We start from the raw sequence: 21,738 nt of genomic DNA, 5'->3' as shown, positions 1-21,738 counted from the left end.
CCGCCTGGCTGCTGCTACTTGCTTTCTAATGACATTTGCAAGGCTTAGACAAGTAACCTCACACAGCCTCCGCTGAAACACGAAGAACATGGGGGTACATGGTAGTTAAATTACTACTTATTAGATAAAGAAACCAGGTGTGTGTCACATTGTAAGCATGCTGAAGGAAAACATTTCCACAGTATACTTAAAGCTCAGACATCCAAACAAATCAATTGAGTGTAACAAGTTACACCAGGTTACCTGATCCACTGTAACCGTCCATGTGCACACACGCATCCATAGTTACCCGGGTTACCTTATCCACAAGGAAAGACGACTTTCCCACAGGCTGCTAACACGTACACGGGCAGCATTAACGACTCAGAAATTCAGGACTTACAGATGCTGTCTGATTTTGTCTGCGTAATGAAATACCCCATAACACACCGGAACACAGTTATCTTTTCCTCACATCTGCGGCTACAGTTTTTCTAGAGGGGAGGTGAGGGGAAAGGAAGGATGAATCTCACTACAAAAAATGTCTCAGGTTCATATTAATCCACTTTTCAAGGCTGCAATGTCTTTAGCATCTAGAGGATCCTCAATGAAAGGGCTCATCTCACTTTCTTGCTAATGTCTCCTAAAAGCCTCTTAAAAACATAACTACCAGCTATCCTAAGAGAATGCTGCAGGATTTCTAACATGTTGAGCTTCCATAACAGCCAAACCATCCATTATATTCCAGCTTCCTTCTCATCATTTTTGTCCTCTAGGAGACGATAACACGTTAAACTTGCCAAGTGAGCAGGAAAACCTACAAACACTAAACTCTTGTAAAAACAAAGACCAACCAAAGAAAGAGGCAAGTGATGGGCTTCCCTCTCATTCCTTCTCTATTCCCATTTCATCAGTTTCTGTAAATGCACAGAGCACCTCCTCTGCCCTCCCCTCCTGCTATGCAAGCCCTGTCTAGCAGCCTCTGCTAGTATGGAAAACAAGAAACAAGCCATGGACCCTTCAGATCTTCCACCCAGCATTTCCACCTGGGGAACTCAAGCTTCTCAAAAAGTCCAACCACTAGGAGCAAGGGTAAAATCTGATAATAAAAAAACATGTAAGTATGAATTCCCTTTCTGTGTTTGTCAAAAACATGCATATTTTCATGTCTGTATGGTATGAACACACACTGCAATTTCGCTATACAACAGACCGAGGACAGTTTTGTAGTTCAGACACTCAACACTTTTTTTTTTTTTTTCCCTCTTAAAAACATCTTATACAGTAATTTTGAAAGGGCCTTAAAAGGAACTGGCAGCTAATAGGATAGACAGCACTGTTTCATAACAGCTTGCAAAAAAAATCAGTCTATTTTTAGATAAGTAAAAAAGAATGTGGTTATTTAAAAAAAAAAAATCTCAGATAACATATAAAGTTGTTTTCATTTATAACTGACCATGTAAATTGTGCAGCTGATGTGTCAAATCAATCTGCAGGTGAACAGTACCACATATTTAAATCCTCAAAAGAAATCTATGTGCATATACAACATTCACATGTTAATCTTTATTGCAGGATAATGCATCATGCTGTTATAAAAATCTTACTTTTTAATGAATGGCATTTAAATGGATCTCAGACAAATGCATCCTTTTCTAATTATGTGTTATAAACCTTTACAGGGATATATTCATCTAGGACTACCATTAGTTCAACTATGAGCATGTTTTGCTCAAAACCAGACTGATCAGTTTTAGGGTGCTGCATAAAATTAATATTGATAAAATAAATATCTATATTATATAACGAATTCCCCCACAGCAATGCCAAAAAAGGCCTTTCGAAAAATCAAGTTAACACCTGTTTCCTTTACTATTTTCACCCCATCATCCCCTCTGTTACCACCACCATTTTATTAGTCTTGTATTTAAAAATTTTAGGCATTAGGGTGGGATAGAGGTAAATAAACAAACATTAACATTTTCTTTCATGATTCTTAATTTTGAATAAATAAATAAATAAAATATCTCTCAAAGCTTTTCTTATATTTCTCCATTTTGGAAAGGTGACTTAACAACCCATTCCCCCCCACCATTTTCTGTATCTCTCATTGCTGATATTTTGTTATACTACAGCTGGTGAAAGGAAATGCAGTTTGCTTCTACGTATCTTACACAAATATACTTATCAATCAAATTAAACTGCTCATTTTGTTTTTTAAAATCATGCATGCCACACAGCACTTGTTCATTTCGAACGATGTCTTTTAGCCTGTTTTCTTAAGATAGCTTTCAGTACATTATCATATCTTTCTATGCTGAGCCATTCAATAAAATGTACTTTAGATAATAATTTCAGCTAAATATACAGTTTGAGTGCTTAAAATTAATATTTTTTTTTTGCCAACGTCCAATATTAAAATGGCAAAACAGAATATTCGGATGGTCTTTTGCATACAGACGAAATGATTACTGTAAATAATTTGAAAAAAAAAAAAATTTCACTCTGGATTTAGGCAATTTTGAAAATAAAAATCTCTCTTAAAATTCAGTCGCAAGCAAAACAGAAGTGAGCAGGGCTGGATCATTTAAAATCAACAAAATAATCACCAGGAGGTTATTTCATGTCAGAAAACTTAATGGGCATTTAGTACCTCGAAATATTTCTTTAAAACGAAACAGCTACTTGAAATTGTAATATCTGATTGACAGATAAAATAATTGCTTTAAAAACACTTCTGAGTCATTTTGTCCTTACCTGCAGGCATGAACCATTACTGCATGCAGCGACTGCTCCATTTCCTAGCACAGACTTGAACAAGGATCACATCTATCTTACAGAATGTGACTAATTGGAGGATTTGCGATTCCTGAGCTACTTTGCAAAGGACACTCCCTTTCCACATAACAGGACACGAAACGCTTCACCGAGTTATATTTCCTATGCATCTAAATTGAAAGGAACCCTGTGCAACCGTGGAACGGTTTCCTGCAACACAACAGAAACGCCAGGTCTTTAAAAACGAATTTAGACACCGAGATGCTGTTTGCATGACAGTGAAAAGGAGCAAGGTCTGCAACACCAGCACACACAAACCAGCAGCCTGCTGTAGTATGATTTGCATGCTGCAGCCCAGTAGGCTTCATTAAAAAAAAAAAAAAAAGAAATCAATAAATATCTGCGAAAACGCACAAAGCTTAACCAAAAAGAGAGGTTCAATGGGTACGGTACAATAACCGGCATGCAATACGTAAACAATACCAGCAAACTTGACAAGGAAAAGAAAAAAGCCCTGCGCCGCTGCTTGGCAATGCTACACCGTGAATCGTTCATGCAAGAGATGCAGCTGTACCTTTCTGAAGAGGACGACTTCTCAGAGTTAACTGACATCAGCAGCTCAATCTTCTGCTTGATTTCTGGAAAAATCAGAAAATATTCACAACCGAGACCGCCTGCCCTCGCTTTCCACAGTCTTATTAACCAAACGACTTTATTTCCCTAAGCCCTTTTGTTCGGAAGGAGGCCGCAGGAGCCACGGTGCCTGTGCGAGGGCCGGCCCAGCCGCGCTCTGAGGGGACGAGGCGGGAGGCGGCGGGCCGGGCCGGCCCGCGCACATGACTGGGCACGGCGGCGGGCGGAACCATTCCGCGGGCGGGGGGGGAAGGGGGGGGGCGCCTCTCCTCAGCCGGAGCCGACGCGGCTACCGGGCGAGTCCCACCGCCGCCGCCGCCGGCCCCTGCGCCGAGGTGAGTTTCTGAGGGGAAAAAACCCCAAACAAAGGATTTATGGCACGGATTATCTTCCCGCTTAGTTACCCAAGCCGTATTGGACACCCTCGGAAACCTTCAGATCAAAAGCCCTGAAAAATATGGCTCTTTGAATCATTTTTGTCACAAAGAATGAAGGATTAAATCACTACTTTCATACATGGGTTAGAAATCAGGCATGGAAAACGCTACGCATACCGGGATTTTATTTAGTGCCCTGCCTCCAATCTCCTCCAAATATACTTTGAAAAGTAATATTTAAATTTTCCTTCCTTTTTTTTTTTTTAATATATATTAATTACCAATCTAGCACTTGTAACAGCTAAGCAGAAGCACCCGCCAGCCTAACCTGGGCTGATACCTGTCGCGAAAGAAGCCGCCTGGCCGCGCACCCCGGCAGGGACGCGGTTGCCAAGGGGGAGATGCCGCCTTGTGCCGCCCGCCACTCGTCTCACGAGATCCTGTCAAAGCAGGACAGAGAGACCGCCGAAAAATTAATTCGCCAGCAGCTCTGGGGTCAAGAGGTTTGTGACCCAGAAACCCCAAAGAATTACGTCACGGATGTAAGCATCATTTTAAGGCCCTATCCTCGCCAGAGACCGTAGTGCCACCTACGGAAATACTGGTAAGACCTGTGCAACATTAACACTACGTCCACTTGTTTACAACCAAAGTGAACTTCAGCTATTTGGGATTAACCATTCTACAATGGGAGAGCTTCAACCTGACTTTTTTTTTCTTTCTTTACACATATTTCAGATGCAAAGCCTCAAAAATTTCTGAAAACAGAAGAAAGAAGAGAAACTAGGGGTTTTTTTCCTTACCTAAGTTAAAAAATTGTTATTACTACTTGAATGAGTGTATTACCCTCATGCTCTGGCGGAAGGGTTGCAAATTAGCAGTGATCGTCACCTGGTTACGCCACTTGTTCTTCCCAAAACATACAGACCGGAGGAGCCTCCAAGAAGAATCTCAGTTTTCGCGTCCAAAGCAGATGCTTCTCAGAGCTTTCAAGACATGTCTTTGAAATGTCCGTATGTCCACAATTGGCTCCACTACATGACTGCAAGGACATGCAAAACTTCCTGTACCATTGGCCATCCCAGACAGGAGGTGGTCCTCCGGTCATAGCTACCAGGAGACTTCTCTGCCCACCCAGACTCGTGTCCCAACACAGGCAGAAGTTCAGCTGCTGCAGGAACATCCAGGCTGGCGACTGGGAAACCTCCCAGGTTCTGGGCAGCTCCAGAGCTGCAGTGTGCTGGAGAATAATCTTGCTGATCTAGTCTCTTGGACCTCCTTACCGAAAGTCCATAGCAGTTCTCGTTTAGGCCACGTGCATCTTTCCCCCTATGCCTCGGTTCTCCAGCTGTCAAGAGGGGATGACAGCATCAACTAAACTCCTTGGGGTACTGTTTTGGTTTTTTTTTTTCAGTTAAAATATAACCCAACAACCTATGACAGAACACCAGTGAGCACCCCCAAACACCAAATTATCTAATTTTGTACTCAGTGCAGTCTCAAAAATGGCTATTAAGTAAGACTTAGAAAAATGGCTATTAAATACAACTCAGAACTGCACCGTGGCCAAGAACTGAAAACACCGAATATCCACACAATCACTGAAAGACCCACTCACGTGACAGTAAAAAGAATTCTGACATGTCATTACGAACTATGCTGTACTGCATAAAGGCTCCATGAACAGCTTTGATACCTCTTCATTTTCAACTATACAATCACACTGATTAAAACAGATTTTTAGTGCAACATACGACATTGGTGTTTATCGTACAAATTATGCAATGCACTGGATATGTTGTTACTTATTTTAAAGATTGTTGTAAGCAAGTGGAAGAAGGTTAACCTTGTAGTATTAGAGTTATCATAACACAGTATTTTCCAACACATTTATGTTTAAACTGTATGAAGGCAGTGCAAAAGATCAAATAGACCAAAGAACAGTGGCACGGTGTGATCAAAAACGTCTGCTGCAGGACCTCAACCAGGTACTCGGAACACTGCAAAAATATTTCTCTGAAAGGGACTGCCTTTAAGGAAATTCAGAAAAAAATTACTTTGATGTCTCTGAATATAGACTACTTCATATTACACAAGTTAAAAGAAAGTATATGTACTTTTTTTTCTTAAGGACCAGCACACCTGCAATTCCTTATGGATTCTCTCTTCATACGCTGACCCAATACGGTTCAACAAGAACAGGATGCTTCGTTACGCATTGTGATAACACATGTGTGTTATCAGTACAAAAAGCTACACAACAGAAATTTTTGTGGGATGGAGGACACTAAAGGTTTGGACAGCTTTGTGGAGAAAGCTTACCTCTTTAGTACTCTTTTTTTTTTTTTCCCCCCTTCTGTGCAAAGGAATGTTAGAAGGTAGCTCTCTCAGTTGCTTACCCTCACTTTTGGACAAAGATAGAATTGACAATTTGGAGGTGCAAACTAAAGTTCATTTCCCCTACCACAGATCCTTGACTCCGACTGACTAAATATGTTCCTCAATCTCATAATCCAACATTTTTTTTTAATTCCTTCTGAAGATGTTTAACCCTGTTAAAATTTAAAATGGGCAATATAAACAGATATTAACAAGGCAGGATTTTATGGCAAAACAAAATCCACAGAGCTTGGAATAAAGTCATCAACTGATCCATTCCATAAACACGCCTCCAGACAGGCTTTGCAATGGACGCCTAGAGATTATTACACTTACACGTTATTGCTAACGACACACTACAAGATGTTAAAAATAAAATCCAAGTTATAAGTTACTTCACTGCAAACTTGAAGTCCCTGGATGCGCTAAGAGATGCACAAAGACATTTCTCTCTGATGGTATTCCAGCACATAATTTAGTTTCACTTTCATTCAGTAGCAACAAAGATTTATCTAATATAGTGATAAGAAGAATTTAAATAAAATGAGGCTTCACAGAAAAAAAAAAATTCTAGCAACATTAATGAGTGTGCTATTCTACAAGTTGATAAAATTCCATCACAAGGTTTTGGGGTTTTTCCTTCTTTCCCCTCTCTGCTCCTCTCCCGTCAATTTGAAATATTTTCTTATTTGGGATTTACTTATCTTTTGTCTCTGCTAACTGAGATGTTTGCAAGTGGATCCATTTCTTTCATTTTTAAAAGCAAATCTGTACCTTTGCGCATCTATACTGCACCCCAAGGTCAGGCTGGTACCACTATTATCACTCCCAGTACAAAACTGATCATGGAAATAATATCATCAAAAATTAGACAGAGGAATTTTACACTGAGTACCTTTTAGGCCATAAGAGAAAAATGGCTGCAGAAGCAGCAATGTTATCATTTGTTTATTTTGATTATTTATAAATTACATATCCAGAAATCTGGGCTCATTTACAGAATTTATTAGAACATACAAATTGCATCCCAAGTCTAAATAAAAAAAAAAAGAAAAAGCCCTCCAAATGGTGGTTACCCTACCACCCACTCAACCAGCCTTCGCAGCCCAGAAGAATGCAAATTACAGTAATATTTGTTAAAATTCAAGTAAAAAAAAAAAAAAAAAAACCAAACCACAAAAAACCCCAAAGAATGCGAAAAAGAAAAGTTTTACAACCGAGCAGCTCTTCCTGAAGGCCTCTTGGTTCAAGCCCCTCCAATCTTACACAGAGAACTAGCACTTCAACTTTTGGTTTACCTCAAGTGCTGTGGCACAGAGGTAAATGCTGGGCTATTCAGGAGCAACACCTGTTTTGGATTCAAAGAACAACGCCTTTAATGGCTTTTAGGAGTTAATTAGATAATTGTATTGATCAGCACACAGACATACAGCAAACCTGTGTGAGCCATCCCTTATGTTCTCACTGAAGATTTTGGGACTGTCCTAATTTCAGAGACAATAAAACACATTCAGAGGAATAGATCATAACACTCTGGCTGAAAAAAGATGAAAATGAATGAAAATTAGTGCCTGCAAATCCCAAAGCAGCAGCTAACACAATAAATTTCCCGAGCAACAAAATAACAATAAATTCGGGTATGAGCAGCAGCATGATTGTCACCAACTCCTCAGTCATTCCATGCACTTTATCAGCCCACTTTGAGTAATTTTACGTTGTGTACAGATCAAGTGGCAGACAACTGGCTTTCATCCAAGACCTGAGCAAAGCAGATACACTAAGTCTCTAAAGCCATACTATTCAAGCTGCGAATGAATGAGAACAAAAAACAACCTCAGAAAGGCTCTGCACTGCCCAAAATGACTTCATAATTGTCACAATTTTTATTTTCTTTAAACCAAAGCAATGCAGAGACTAACCATTTAGAGGAATCTGTGCTTAGCCTTTTCTTTTTTTTTTTTTTTTTTTTTTGGCCCAGTTGTTTGCCTACTCTGAGATGTTCAGGTGTAGGTTGTGGGTTAGATCAGAGAAAAAGGCATCAGATAAAGTTAAAATGGGAAGGGATCTCCTTTTAGAGAGAGATCATTAGCTCTGCCAAAAAAGAGGAGACCCGAGGCTTGGAAAAATGGAGAGAAGAGCCTGACAAAGAGATGCTGGCAGTTTCTAAACTCATAGGGGATTTGTGGGAGAGCATCATGCCAAAGGCTCCAAGAAACATAAAGTTTCCACAACGAATCTAGAACAAACTACCTCAGAAAGGATAAGGAAAGAAACTCTCCAGATAAGCCACAGAAGAGAAGCTATTTTGTTTCAATGATGTGAAAGACGAAGAAAAAAATCTGATATGGGTATTGGGAACCTCTGAGGAATATATACATAATCTGAAAAAAAGAAGAGGGAAGTAGGTCTAGCCTGGAGTTTTGTTTATTTGTTTTTACCAATAAGAAAAAAACCGAAGAGTTCTCCACAACAAAAGGAAAAAAAAAAAAAAAACACACACAAAAAAACACCTCTAGCTGGTGCTTAGGCACAGATGGAAAAGTGCAGACAAGGTATACAACACTGCACAAACTGTTCCCTTTGACATATGGGTAGGTATCAGAGTCAACACTATTTCAAAGTCAACTGACAGAAGTCGCTGTTTCACTAAAAACTTAATCGTGTCTATTGCAAACATATTATCTCAATGGTCTACAACACATTCATCAGTCAAGATTAAAATATCTTACTGATAGTGCATGTATCAAATTTATCCAGGGCAGAGAACCACTGTTGCAGAACTCTACTAGTACAGCTTTTTTTTTTTTTTTTTTCCTTTTGGGGTCAAGGAAAGAGACAAAGTGGCAGCTAAACATACTACCTTCAGTTTGTTGTGATGTAAACCCCTGCCATACAAAATACCATACATCCCTTTTAAAATAAACATTATATTAAACATGCAAGAAAAACATACTCAGTTTTTAATTAATAAGTAGGCTCATCCATATGTTTTCTTACTCTAGCCTGATCATAAACTAGCAAGTTCAGTGCTTTTCTTCCATTTTAGTGCAGCGTATATGTTAGGACACAAGCTCAAGATGTTTTTAGCCTTTCTTATACAGTACCTTTAAACATCTCCTCCTCCATCAATACCCATCCTAGTCTATTCCCCATTGTCTTTTCCTTCTTTACATCACATTAGTGCTCCAGCTGCTTGGATCTTTCATCCTGCTGTAAATTGACTGTACTTCCAGTATTACTGTTAAAATAAATAATCCTGCTTCCCAAATCCTATAAAGACAGACCTGAAAATATTATGCAAAGCAAATTAACCAAATGATCCATTCTAAGTAAATTCTCAGCCTTGAAACCATGAAACGCATTAGGAACTTTAGTATTACTAACTTGATTTTATGTGGACAGATCTGTTTTGAGCTGTGCATAGTTGTTGTACAAGTGACATACTAAACAGTACAAAAGAAGGCAATAAATTAAAATTCTTCTGATGAGACACTGGGTATCACAGGACGAAACTAGGTAGATTTACACACAACTTGAGAGGTAGATAATGTACTTTTTAAATAAGAAATAGTTCTACCAAGTGAACTACTGGAATCACAGGCTCTGGCACCAGGGTTTTCAAAATGGCACAAACGCAGAGCAAGCCTAAATTTGATCAACATGTGAATGTTAAATAGGGTAATATGGAAGCACAAATAGTATAATTATTCTAAAATAAATAATTCTTCCAGATGTTACAAAGCTTTTGAAGTGAGGAAAAAATAGTGCTTGTGCCCCAACTTAGTGTTATTTGCTGTTCAGGTGGAGAAGTTTGGTAGCCCCTTATTAATAGACAACAAACCTTGGGATGGCCTGGAATGGTTTTCTCCTACTACAACAGAACAAAACTGAGTATAAAACAGGCATCTTTCCTTTTCGCATCAAGTGCAACTTCTTCAAGAAGACTGGAAAGATTTGTTCATGTGGGATTTCAAGATTATGCCAGAGTTGACTTAAAATTTTTAAGAATCCTCAGGAATGTAAAAGGCTGTCAGAAGTGGCAGTGAATGCAATGGGTCAATATTGTTATCCTTGAGAAGCTAATACTGAGTTTGTTCCTTTCTTTCTTAATGGTGTAAAGTCAATGCAGTCTACAGTGAATTTTTGATCCGTCTTGTTTGATCTGCTCTTACAGAGAAGTATCCTGTTTTGTTTATAACAGAGAATTTCCTGCTTGCTCTGTGAAGGTTTCCAACTTTGCATAAATTTTTCATGTAACAGGAAGCAACCAAATATTCATGTCAAAGTTTGTGCGCATTCATGGACTTCTATTCCAAGATACCAAGAATGGGCAGGTTGAGGAGAACACAGGGGTTGCCAGGCACCCAAAACAGTCTCTAAGGTTGTCTGCTTTCATAAGCAGAAATAGAAGCTCTCATATTAGTTCAGTACTGAAAAATAAAATAGTAGCTATATGGACTTCCTCAGGTCTCTTATGCATGACGTTCACAACTATGCTGATACACAAGCCAGTGATTTCCTCACGAAGAATAAGTGACAGAAGAAAAAGTGAGTGAAGAAAACCAGCTGTTTGCAATCTCCTGTTGGGGAGATTACATTAGTATTTTCAGTATTATTCCTTCTCAGTATCCTAAATAATATTTCCGCTCAGGGCATGAGGAAATTACAGTGGAACTTTTAAGGTTATGCCATATTTGAAATATTAAAATCACCATGTTAAAAACCTGTTTGACAAACTGATAAAGCTAACCCCCTCCTTTCCTAAAGGGGTGTATAAAAAAGTCAGTAGTATCAAAATGCACAGCATTTTAAACATTTATGTAAGAGTCGTGTTTTAGCTACTGCTCAGAATATAAAAGTATGTTTTAAAAAACACTCCCACATGCATACACAAATAGTAGAGACTGGATAAGATACAAAGGGGAGCACAGATCCTTTATTGGTATACACTGCAGAAGTCTACACACAAGCATCACCTAAAGCTGGGTCACACTCATGCTCAGCTCTGCAGGCCCAGAAAAAAAAAAAAAAAAAATTATGTATAGAAATCCAGAGAAAAATCTGATGAAAAGAAGTATTTCATTTTCCCTTGCATAAAGAGCAAGATGAATTTACTCAGTATTTACAGGTACATTAAGTGGACTTAGTGTTAACAATACCAAGTCTTTTTTTTAAGAAAGTACAGGTTGCATCTGATCTTCTCCTAGCCATCTCAGAGATACAGAAACACTGATTTTTCACATTTCCAACATACTTAAAACTCTACTGGAATCATCTGCTCAGGTACTTCTAAAGAATATATTCATAGTAATATCACTCTTATCCTTCCAAACTGAGTTTTCCGTACCTGAGCTGAGGTTGAAAAATACTACTTGTACAAAATATTCTGAGGAAAACCTGTCTTCCTTCAAAATGGCTGCCACCCCTGGTAGTACCCAAGAGATAAGTCTACCCTAATCTTAAAGACAGACGCTGTTCATCCAGATGACACTGCTAGTTTTTTAGTGCTGTTGCCATTAACACAAATGGAGGCCAAAGCCCATCCGAAAGACAATATATACCTTTAATGGTAGCTGTTGCCTTGTTTTTGCAGAGGAAGGTATAGAAGGAAGACCATTCATTGAGAACTTACTGAAGAATGGTATTTTATTCAAGAAAAATAGCAACACTAGTACTATCATTTTAAAACTTAATTTCACTCAATCTTCACCATAAGGAGAACACAGAAAAGCACTGGATACAGAAAGGAATGAAACACAGTAGGAAGGAAACACGCTCTGCAGGAGATCTCAGGGTAGAAACCAGAAGCTTGTGAACATCCACCATACGGTCAAGTTTGTTTCTGCTTCTCCAAAAAGGAAAAAAACCATACAAAATACACAGATGAATTTGCCTTTCACTCGTTTAAATATTTAGTTTCCAAATATATAAATATACAGTCTAAATCACATACTTAGTACCTCCGAAGAATTCTTAATACAGTCAGATTCCTGAGTTTCTTGTATATGTTTATATAGGGAAATTTTTGAAGGAAGTTTGTAGGTAAACTTGAGGAAGCATTAGGTTTTTAAGAAGAAAAGCATTAAGAGTATGCTACAATTACTCTAAAAATGGCCCATTATAAACCCAGGGAAACAGAATTACAGTTAAAATATAACAAAGCATTTGAATTTCTTTTAAGTCACCCACATAACTTTAACTAAGCCTTGTTGTCATAATCTGGCACTTGATCTTTTGCCAGGCTGTAGTATTCATTAATAAAGTGCTTACTGAAACACAAAGATGACATTAAGAGGAATTCTTCATTCTGGTAGTTCTCCTGGGTCTGGCAGCATTCGCTGTACCAGCTGCACACCCAGCACCAAGTTGTTGCTTTTCCCTCCCTCCTCCCATCTCAGCCCAATAACCAACTCTGCCCAATGTTTGTTTGAAAATCTGCGGTTGTACAAAAAGCCATTCTTTAAAGAAAAAAAAAAATACAAAATTTAAACTTCTTTTTGCCTAACTACTTGTCAGATTAAATACCAGTAAAGCACACCAAAGAAAACATTAACCCTAAATATGACTGTGCTTGTTATTTTCTACTTATTTATGTCTTTAACTTTATTATTTATATGTATTAACATTATTTATATTGTTTATATTATTTATATTGCATTAACTTTATTATTTGTATGTATTTAACTTTTATGAGAAAGGTTTTATTTGGAGGGGCAGTGACAGAGTTGAGAACATTTCTTAGAGTTGCTGGAAAACAGAAGGCTGATCCCTACAAGTTTATCCATTCGGGGGGGGGGGAACACAAACAAAAAAAACCCCCACAAAATATTCACTAAGTATGTTAAAATGTATCCTCCTGTCCTTTAAAATCAGCTTCCTATTACTCCGCCAAAAACATCTTCATATGGCAACAGTTGTACATCAGGTAGCTAGAGACAGAGTGATTTAAGAAGTTATTACTTTGTTAGTTAAAACATAATAAATGATTAGCTGTATTTTCCAGACCTTGTCTAGAGCAAGGCAAATGGTTTGCTGAGTGTGCATGGTCAGCTTTTCTGTCAAAGCTGAAAGAAGTTCAACCTCTGGCATAATAATGGAGGGTTAATTTCTTCACACCTTCAAACTAGATCACTTCTACTATCTTTACTGTCTTAACTCACCAGACAGAATGGATAATTTCTGATTTCTAGTCTTAAATATTTCTCATTTATTCCTTTGACAATCTAGTGTACAATTGTTACAGTGTTAGGATTCTTTTGATAATAGCATTTTCTTTCAGGTCTACAATTTGCCTAAATGCCTTAAGTGCTATTCAAATTTTCAAATGTTATTATTTTTCCACTCATTTGTTACGTGCTTTTTCTTCAAAATCCAAGAAAAAAATTAATTGCTCTAATGTTGTAGAATGACAAATTACATTCCAGTCTTAAGAAAAAATAGGTTTCTATTCATCTAAACTAAGTCAAGCATATGTTACCTTCTAAAGTCTAAAGCAATGACTCAAAATCTTGCACACACTCTGATTCCTACCTCTCCTAGGAGATGAAGCTACGTGATTTACCCAAAAGGATTAAACTGGGTCACAATTATTGACTACATGTTATAACCTTAAACTCCAGGTTAGAATTTCTCCTTAGCCTTACTTTTTATTATCATTCACTGTTCTAAAAAGCTTTATGTTTTTACTTTCTGTTACAAATTTTACAGTTAGAAATCCTTATAGCAGAAATATTTTTAAATTGAGATATTTTGACAGGATATTCACAGGATGTTTTTCAGTATGTTCTGTCAAAGTTTTTATAGTGTGATCATCACCACAATATCTACATAACTGACTTTTCCAAACATTCTTGTAAGGTTTTCAGCATTTCTTATCCAGCAGATCATCAGGCGTTTATACTCCTTGAATTCTTGGCTGTACAGGGCACATTCTTAGCTCTGTTCCTCTAGAACAAGAGACAGTACTTGTTTCACCTTTCCTGGCCTCATAAGAGGACAAACAGTTCTAAGAAAAAGCTCCATCAAAAAAGTACATGTCATCCTGAGCACAAAGCAAGCCAAAAACCTCTCCCCTTTAGCAGTGAGTTGTGCCCCACTGGGACATGGGTCCACGTGGTGATCATCTTATTGAAGTGTAACTCTTCAGGAAGACTGGGGACATTACAGAGTCGTCTCTGTCAAACTTCAGTTAAGATGTTCCTTACTGTTTACAAGGGAGGAGACAAGGAGAAAAAGAGAGAAACAAAAAAGTGTTTTTACACAAAGAAGGAATGAGAGCGTCTGTGAAAGACGGCAGGAGGAGCATCCTCAGCAGCCACTAAAACTGCCAAAACCAAGATACTGATGTCAGCTGCACTATGCCACACTCGCCAAATAACATCCAATACTCCTCCTGGTTTTACCTATGGTTCCTTCATTTGGACACCGTACAACTCCTGTGTAAATAAGCCTGTTCATGTCCACTGTGTAGTCTAGGTTCTGGGACTCACTGGCACCACCAAATGAAATATTAAGGCTTTGTCTCAACAAAGCAGCCTTCCCAATATTACATCAAACCTTGAAATTCCGCCTCTGACCAGAGTTAGCCATCCTTCAGCATCCTCTTTGCAGCTTGTTTCTTGTTGAAAAGACAACTGAAGGCCAGTGCAAACTCTTGAAGGACACTGAAATCCTCTGTTAGAGCCAGTCAGACCAACATCGATTACTGCAAGGAAAAGGCTTTGGATCATGGCACCTTCACACACCACCTGTGCTGTCACTGAGGTGAAGCACACAGCTGGCAGAAGAAACTTAACATGAAACCATCACCACTTCCAGTCATCCGAAATGCACATGCGCTAACTGTAATCCTACCTGCTTCTCGTGCATGGGTCTGCCTTCCTGCTGCCGTAACCATTGCCAATGAACGCAAAAAAGCCCGATACTTTGCACAGAAGGAAATCATTGTCTATTCTAACAGACAGCTAGTAGCAACAATAAAGCTGTAACAATCATACCTGAGCACAAGTATGATTCTCCATTAATATAGCATCTTTTTATTATTTTAAAATATGATTTTAGTTAACTGAATAGATCTACCTATTCTTAAATTACATATTGATCAAGTTTGAGCTTTTAGAAACAGTATTTTTAGTAAAGCTATAATATAGAAAAAATAAATTTGAAAATTATTACTGGACATAAAATTGTACTGATGACAAATTTTAAACATGCACGCAGTGCCCACAAAAGGAGGAGCCTTCTAATTATTTTCAAGTGTGTTTCTCACATAGACCATTTTCAATATTTAATTGCCAGTGTCCTGAATTTACATAGCAACATGAAAAGACACTAGGATTTTTCTATTTGGCTTCTCCCTAAGAGCAGACATAGTAGTAACACAGGAAAGTATTTATTTAAACCAATACAAATGTTAAACACCCTAACACTGATAACTTGGCACTCAACCAAAATCTTCAAGTAAAGGACATCATTCTATTTACACGCTCTTTTTTGTAAGGAACAGAAATAACTTTAATTCTTCAGATGCCTGCCTTTGTAAAGTCTGAATGTAATTATAGTATAATACATACATGTATTGAATATCTATCATTGAATATATAGGAGAAGAACATACTATACTCACAAAAATGGAAAGAAAAAAATATGAGATGCTTCCAGTTAAGGGAGTGCTATGAAAGCCTTCTAGTCCTGAAGGACTTCCATCAGGAATATTTTTAATTTTATACATAAAACATACAACACACACATGCAAATACATGTCAAAATACCCCCTTGCTTTGCTTTTGCTCTGTTCTTCAGAGAAATGGGATGTTGATTTTTTTTTTTTTTTTTTTAAAAAGCAACATTATACATATGCAACAACAATAAATGATTGGAAAGGAATCTGGAGAAATATCTACAAACTTTTACTGTAAGATTTGAGAAAAGGAGTAAGTATAAGAAATTTTTAAAAAATCTTATCAGAAAGAATTCTGTCTGCTAGAGACAAAATATTTCCATAGGAAAGAAGGGAGTTAAAAGTCACCACAATAATGGAGGTATTTATATAAAGCAGAGGTCTGTCCAGACGTGAGATCTGATCTTGCCATCAGTCAAGCTATTTACACCTCCACTGCTTTTTCCCTCCTCCTCCCCCTCCCCATTAGTGTCTCATCTAAATGATATCATAATCAGCTATTGCTGATGAAAAATTCGGAGTGTGCTTTGTTGGTCTGCAAGTCCACCTCTTGAACATTAAGACTTTCAAGTTTTTTTTTTTTCTTAGCTCTACCTTTTTTCTTTTCACACCCTCTCCCCTTCTCCATCTGACTTCCCCACCGCTTATTCAGCAATCACATGAGAAACCTGGTATTGCCTTGTCTAAAAGCTGGCTACAAATAGTTTCTTCTGTGGTGAAGACACAGTGATGTAGGTGGCGAGTCACCACCATCCACTCTGCAAATGTGTCATGACGTCATTCAGTAGCTAGTCATGCTGTCCTTCGTTACCTCCCATCTTCTCCTACATTGTATGAAGCGGATTTCGTTGAGCAATGCCGCTAAAAGTGTAGAAGTACGTCACTCAGCCTTCTCCTCCCCTGCAACTCTACCAGCTCCTCCCCAGGTCTCAGCCCTGGTGGCTAGCATGCAATGAGTCAGCAAATGTTGTCACTTACACATGTCCATACCCACCCAACTTCTTCTCTAAACCATCAAGTTAGAACTCCTATACATTTCAGTCTTTTCCTGCGTACATGAGCAGAGCAAAACACCTTGACTTCACTGTTGGCAAGAAGCATCTATAAATTTAGGTTTTCAACAGCACAGTCCTAATTTTGGCAGCTGTTACAGCAACACTTAAACAATATACAATGTTGAACACATTGCCAACAGTGTCAATTATGTCTTTCATAAAAATAAAACCCTACTGGAACTAAAAGAAACTTTGTTTAAAAAATAGACCAATGCAGATAGTCATAAAGACATCAAAAGGAAAAAGAAAATGGGAGGGGGGGGAAACAAAAAAAACAAAACCAACCAACCAATCAACCAAAAAAACAGATTGGCAGGTAATACTCAACCTACTACTTAAGGTTTTGCTGAGGGCTCAGAGAAAGGGTCCGTCCTTAGCGCATTTCCCTTTTTATAAACACGGGGAAAAAATTGAAAACTATGTTAAATAAAATAAAAAACCTTATGAAAGAGCACTGAAAGTTAAATTACCTGAATTCTCTTCCAGTTTCACTATACTATTGACCATTCCCCAAAGTATCTTAAGTTTACAGTCATAGAAGATACGTGCTTAAAAATCAGATCATTCAAGTTTCAACAGGACTGGCAAGTCTAGCCCAGACAAAGCCTACCGATGATCATCCTGGCTCCCTTACAGTGAAGGAAACACGCTTCAAAGATTATATGTGTTTTTTAAATGCCACTACTACTTCACCCCACTTATAGGAAACGTAGAATATGAATTGATTTAGATAATCTTGATTTGCTCCTGGTATAAAAAGGAAAGAAAAAATGAAGTAATAAGCAACAGAAGAGCCAACCTTACAAGTCAACTCTAAACAATGTCATTTTGTTAAGTCGTAAAAACCACCAATTTACCTTCAAATGTTAATTAAGAACTACATGAAGGAAAAGAGATGAGAAAGAGTACAGAGACTGTTGGGAGACACAGGGAGCAAAATAAAATCAGCAGAATTCACTGAGAGCAGAGAAAAATCAAGCAGGAGAAAAATAAAGCAAAAATGCTGGGAGAAGGAAAAGGGAAGAACGTTGAGAGGGAGAAAAGGTATGTTGCCAAGGCGAAAATAGATAGCTGAAGACAGTAGACAAAGAAGGATGAGAAAGCTCAGGAGAGTGTAGGAAGAAAAGCAAACTAAAAAAAGACTAGGACTAAGTCTTGCAAGGGAAAACACTGAATGTAGCAAAAGTGCTCAACTTAAGTGAGCCGATGTGCAGTTGTTCAGAAGGAAGGCAAGAGCACTTTGAATACCTCAAGGAAGATCAATGTGTGCTCTTCTATGCAGTGTCTACCCAATACACCAGAATATGTACTGGAAAATAAGACATCCTTCCCTTCCTCCCCAGAAAAGGGACATGACAGTAAGCAGGTTACTACTCCCCCCACCCCGCATGGCTCCTTCTACTCCAACAAGCAACGAAGCAATGACAAGAGCAGCTGAGGAAGTGGCAGGCCCGTGAGATGTACCCAGCACCTTACATTTAAAACCATGTTTTGGAGGTTCCTATATACTGGAGAATAGGATATATTGAGTACAATTTACACCTATTGTAAGAGAGGCCAAAGTATATTTAGACAACCTGTAGCATCTGCTTTTTTACATTAGAAATTCAGCTTTTGCCCGTAGAAAACTTGTGAATAAGGCAGTAGAATGACATCATGGACACAAAAAGTAAAATGTGCATTTAAAAATAGGATCTTTTTCAGACTTTTGTTTATTTTTGCTGTTATTTTTCATGCTTATTTTACTAGAAGACTGGGGAGAAGGGCTTGCTTTTTTTTTTATTTTTTAAAAATATGCAACACCCCCAATTGCTATTTAAAATTGGAAAAACTCCCAATCAACATGAGTCATCAAACCACTCCTCCAACAAGAATAAAAAGACAGCAAGACTTAACATTGCCCTCGTTTATTTTCACTTAGAAATATCAACAGGAAAAGTGACTGAAAGTGATAAAATATTCAGACTTGCTTATCCCCCAAGGATAATTATTACAATTATTTTATTCCTTTGTTAATCTGCTTGAGAAAGCACATAAGGTGACTAGATAAAGAAAAGGCCAGATCCAGAAGTAGAATGTAAGAAGGTGTAAATTAAATTATTTTATGTTACACTTGGCTATGTCCAAACGTCCTCTTAAAAATCTAGCTGGAATAGTTTCAAAAGCTACCAAACCCAGCATTTGTAGTGTATGAATCCCTAGTGTACTATGGAGATCATTGAGGACATCAGCATTATTTTTAGAGAGAGAAGAAACTGCCTTCCTACAGGAACTTGTTCCACTGACTGAAGAGGCATGATGACAATTTTCAACCACTACCTTTTAGACAGCTTAAACGAATTCTACCTGTTAGTGTCGACCTCTGAGCTACCATAGGCTCCTTTTGCCGTAGACGGGGAAATGGGAGGTTCAGAACAGAGTTTATCTCATTAGTTGGTTAATCTAATCACGAACAAGATGAACCACCCCAAGTGCCAGTGTCCCTCCACTGATAATAAAGAAGTCTGGGTAACCAGATCAGATGTAGATGCCTACACTGCAGACATCCACGTGTGGTCAGGTGAATCCCATCCTTACCATATGGTTTCAGGTAGCTGTATCAATGCATATAATCTTCACCTGTTTAGTTACCAATTCTTGTTGTGATTTAACGTGGGATTAAAGTATCATTTAATGTAACCCTTCTTTGTGTATTAATTACACCAACTCACTTTCCTTCCATAAGGTATAAACAGGGAAGGGAGGCTATGGCTTTGATGGGGTTTTTTGTTTGTTTTACAGTGGAGTCACTCAGACACTCAAAAATGTTTTTTAAATTGCCATTATTCGTTGCAATCCACATATGATAAAGGTTAGGAACATGTACTAATATAGCTACATTAGCACATAAATTCCCCTATATAGAGGCAAGCCATCAATCATATTAACATTTATTCTTCCTTGAAAAAGAAAAGAACATGGATATGACAAAGCCTGAAGACAGGAAAGGCACAACAAATCAGGAAGAGTACCAGTGGAGAAAAAGTGAAGCACTTATAAGTTTAAAAAAAAAAAAAAAAAAATATTTAAAGAAGAGTGCATGGGCATGTTGGCTGAGAAAAATATTTTTAAAAAAACTAGACAGGCAAAACCAAACAGAAATTTCTGCTGTATTTCCTTCATTCATTGTCATTCTTACATTCATAGTTGTATGAAGTAACACAGAGGCTAAAAACTTAAAAAAAAAAGTTTTATGGCAAGATAAACAATGAACAAACACAACAGCCCAGGTAAATTTAAGTAGTGATTTAACTCCACTCAGGCTGATAAAGTTACAGGGGATAAGTCTGAGAAGATACATTTGTGGATTGAGAAATACATACAGGACTATAAGAACGTTTTCAGCCCTATATTGCTCCAAATCTCTATACCTATGAAACTTCGGATTATCAAACCAAACTCTTAAAACCTGGAATAGAAAGATACACTAGCGGCCACTGCAGAATCAGTATTTTTATTTACTGCCCTAGAGAATTTAAAATTTCAGTGGGGATAAATATATCGTTATTGTCATCAGCACAACAAAAGAGCTATCAGTGTAACCACTATACTGTTCCCAGAGCGCGAGTGCTCCAGAGCAGGTACGGCCGGCGTCTGTCTTCTGCAGCCAGGGCCAGCTCTGAAAGAATCTGGATATTGCCACAGTTACAGCAACCATTACTGACCCTTTTCAACTCAGTTGTGCATTTTATACGCTTTTTTTTAAACTCTGACGCTAATACCACATTATGAGTTAATGTATGAACGTGTGAATTAATGTCAGAAGACAAGGTTTTAGACACACAGCAGGTTCGAGAAACAGAATTCTCAAATTGCTACTCACTGGAAAGACTTAAGTATCTTATAGTCAGGCACATTTTAGCAAACCGCAATTGAAAAGTGACTGAACAGAACAGTTAAACAATAGAAGACTTAGTCCTGTAACCATTCATAAGGTTTTAACTTAACAAGTCTACTAGGAGGCGGCTAAATGATAAAAATGTCTTCCACAATCCAACCAACAGGCAAAATAGAAATAGGCAAATGAACAAAGGTAGCACCTTTTGCTGTGTAGCAAAATCTATCCCAGACTGCTGACATACAGCGTCTTTCAGGTCTGATCTATTACTTTTATCATAAATGTTTATACTGAAATAAATTATGCAGATGGTTTAAAATATAGATAATATACAGTTAAAATTCAAGCCGAAAGTGTGATCATTAAAGTGAAAATATTACCTAAATTGTAGCTAACTTTTATTATTAAACCATCTCACAAAGTATAAATGATTTTATTCTGCCAATTAACCTAAAGTGTCAGAACACCTAAATATCCTTAAAGCAGCTAACCAGAGGCTGTCTAGTGGTGGCACCGGGGAGGGGAGGCTCATGTCTTGCATACTGCCATGCATACAGTTTGGTACTAAAGCGAGCTTAAATACCTCTACCTTACACTCCTGACAACAGTATATGCATATTGAGTGTCCAAGCAAGTATAGTTGTATGACATACTGTGAATCAGATTTAAAAATAAATAAATCATAAAATACAACCATACTCCAACTACTTTCTGTGCATTTCTGGCATAGCACCCACAAAAACCAGTCAACTGGTGGATGATTTGTTTCCCTCTACTTCGCTTTTTTTCTTTTAACTTCTCCTCTGAGATGGGGACAGCAGTGTTTTGCAAAACAGCCTGAAATAGCAGAGGGCTCACACAGGTGTGGGATTCTTAGCCATTACAAGGTCACAAAATACCAGAAGTGCCTAACTGTTAGGTATTAGCCTTGACCATTTCGCCCTACTTGCACAGTCTCAGTGTACAAGCTACTGGGGCAGA

The 21,738-nt window shown here is 38.0% G+C and overlaps 1 protein-coding gene across 6 annotated transcripts in view; it reads right to left on the bottom strand.

Moving 5' to 3' along the window:
- SRPK2 (SRSF protein kinase 2) overlaps positions 1-21,738 on the bottom strand; it is a 152,547-nt gene that overhangs the window by 96,448 nt on the left and 34,361 nt on the right. For 2 of the 6 annotated variants that reach the window (XM_082308510.1, XM_082308509.1), the window contains exon 1: positions 3,332-3,537. The exons of 3 other annotated variants lie outside the window; for them this stretch is intronic. In XM_082308510.1, the coding sequence (XP_082164636.1) occupies positions 3,332-3,369 (38 nt within the window). In that variant the 5' untranslated portion in view covers positions 3,370-3,537. Of the gene's footprint in view, positions 1-3,331; positions 3,538-21,738 lie in introns of those variants that run through there. One more of the 6 variants, XM_082308513.1, reaches the window with a different exon arrangement.

This window comes from Platalea leucorodia (assembly GCF_965183815.1).
Source record: "Platalea leucorodia genome assembly, chromosome: 4".
Lineage (NCBI taxonomy): Eukaryota > Metazoa > Chordata > Aves > Pelecaniformes > Threskiornithidae > Platalea > Platalea leucorodia.
This window is presented reverse-complemented; position numbering and strand designations above follow the sequence as displayed.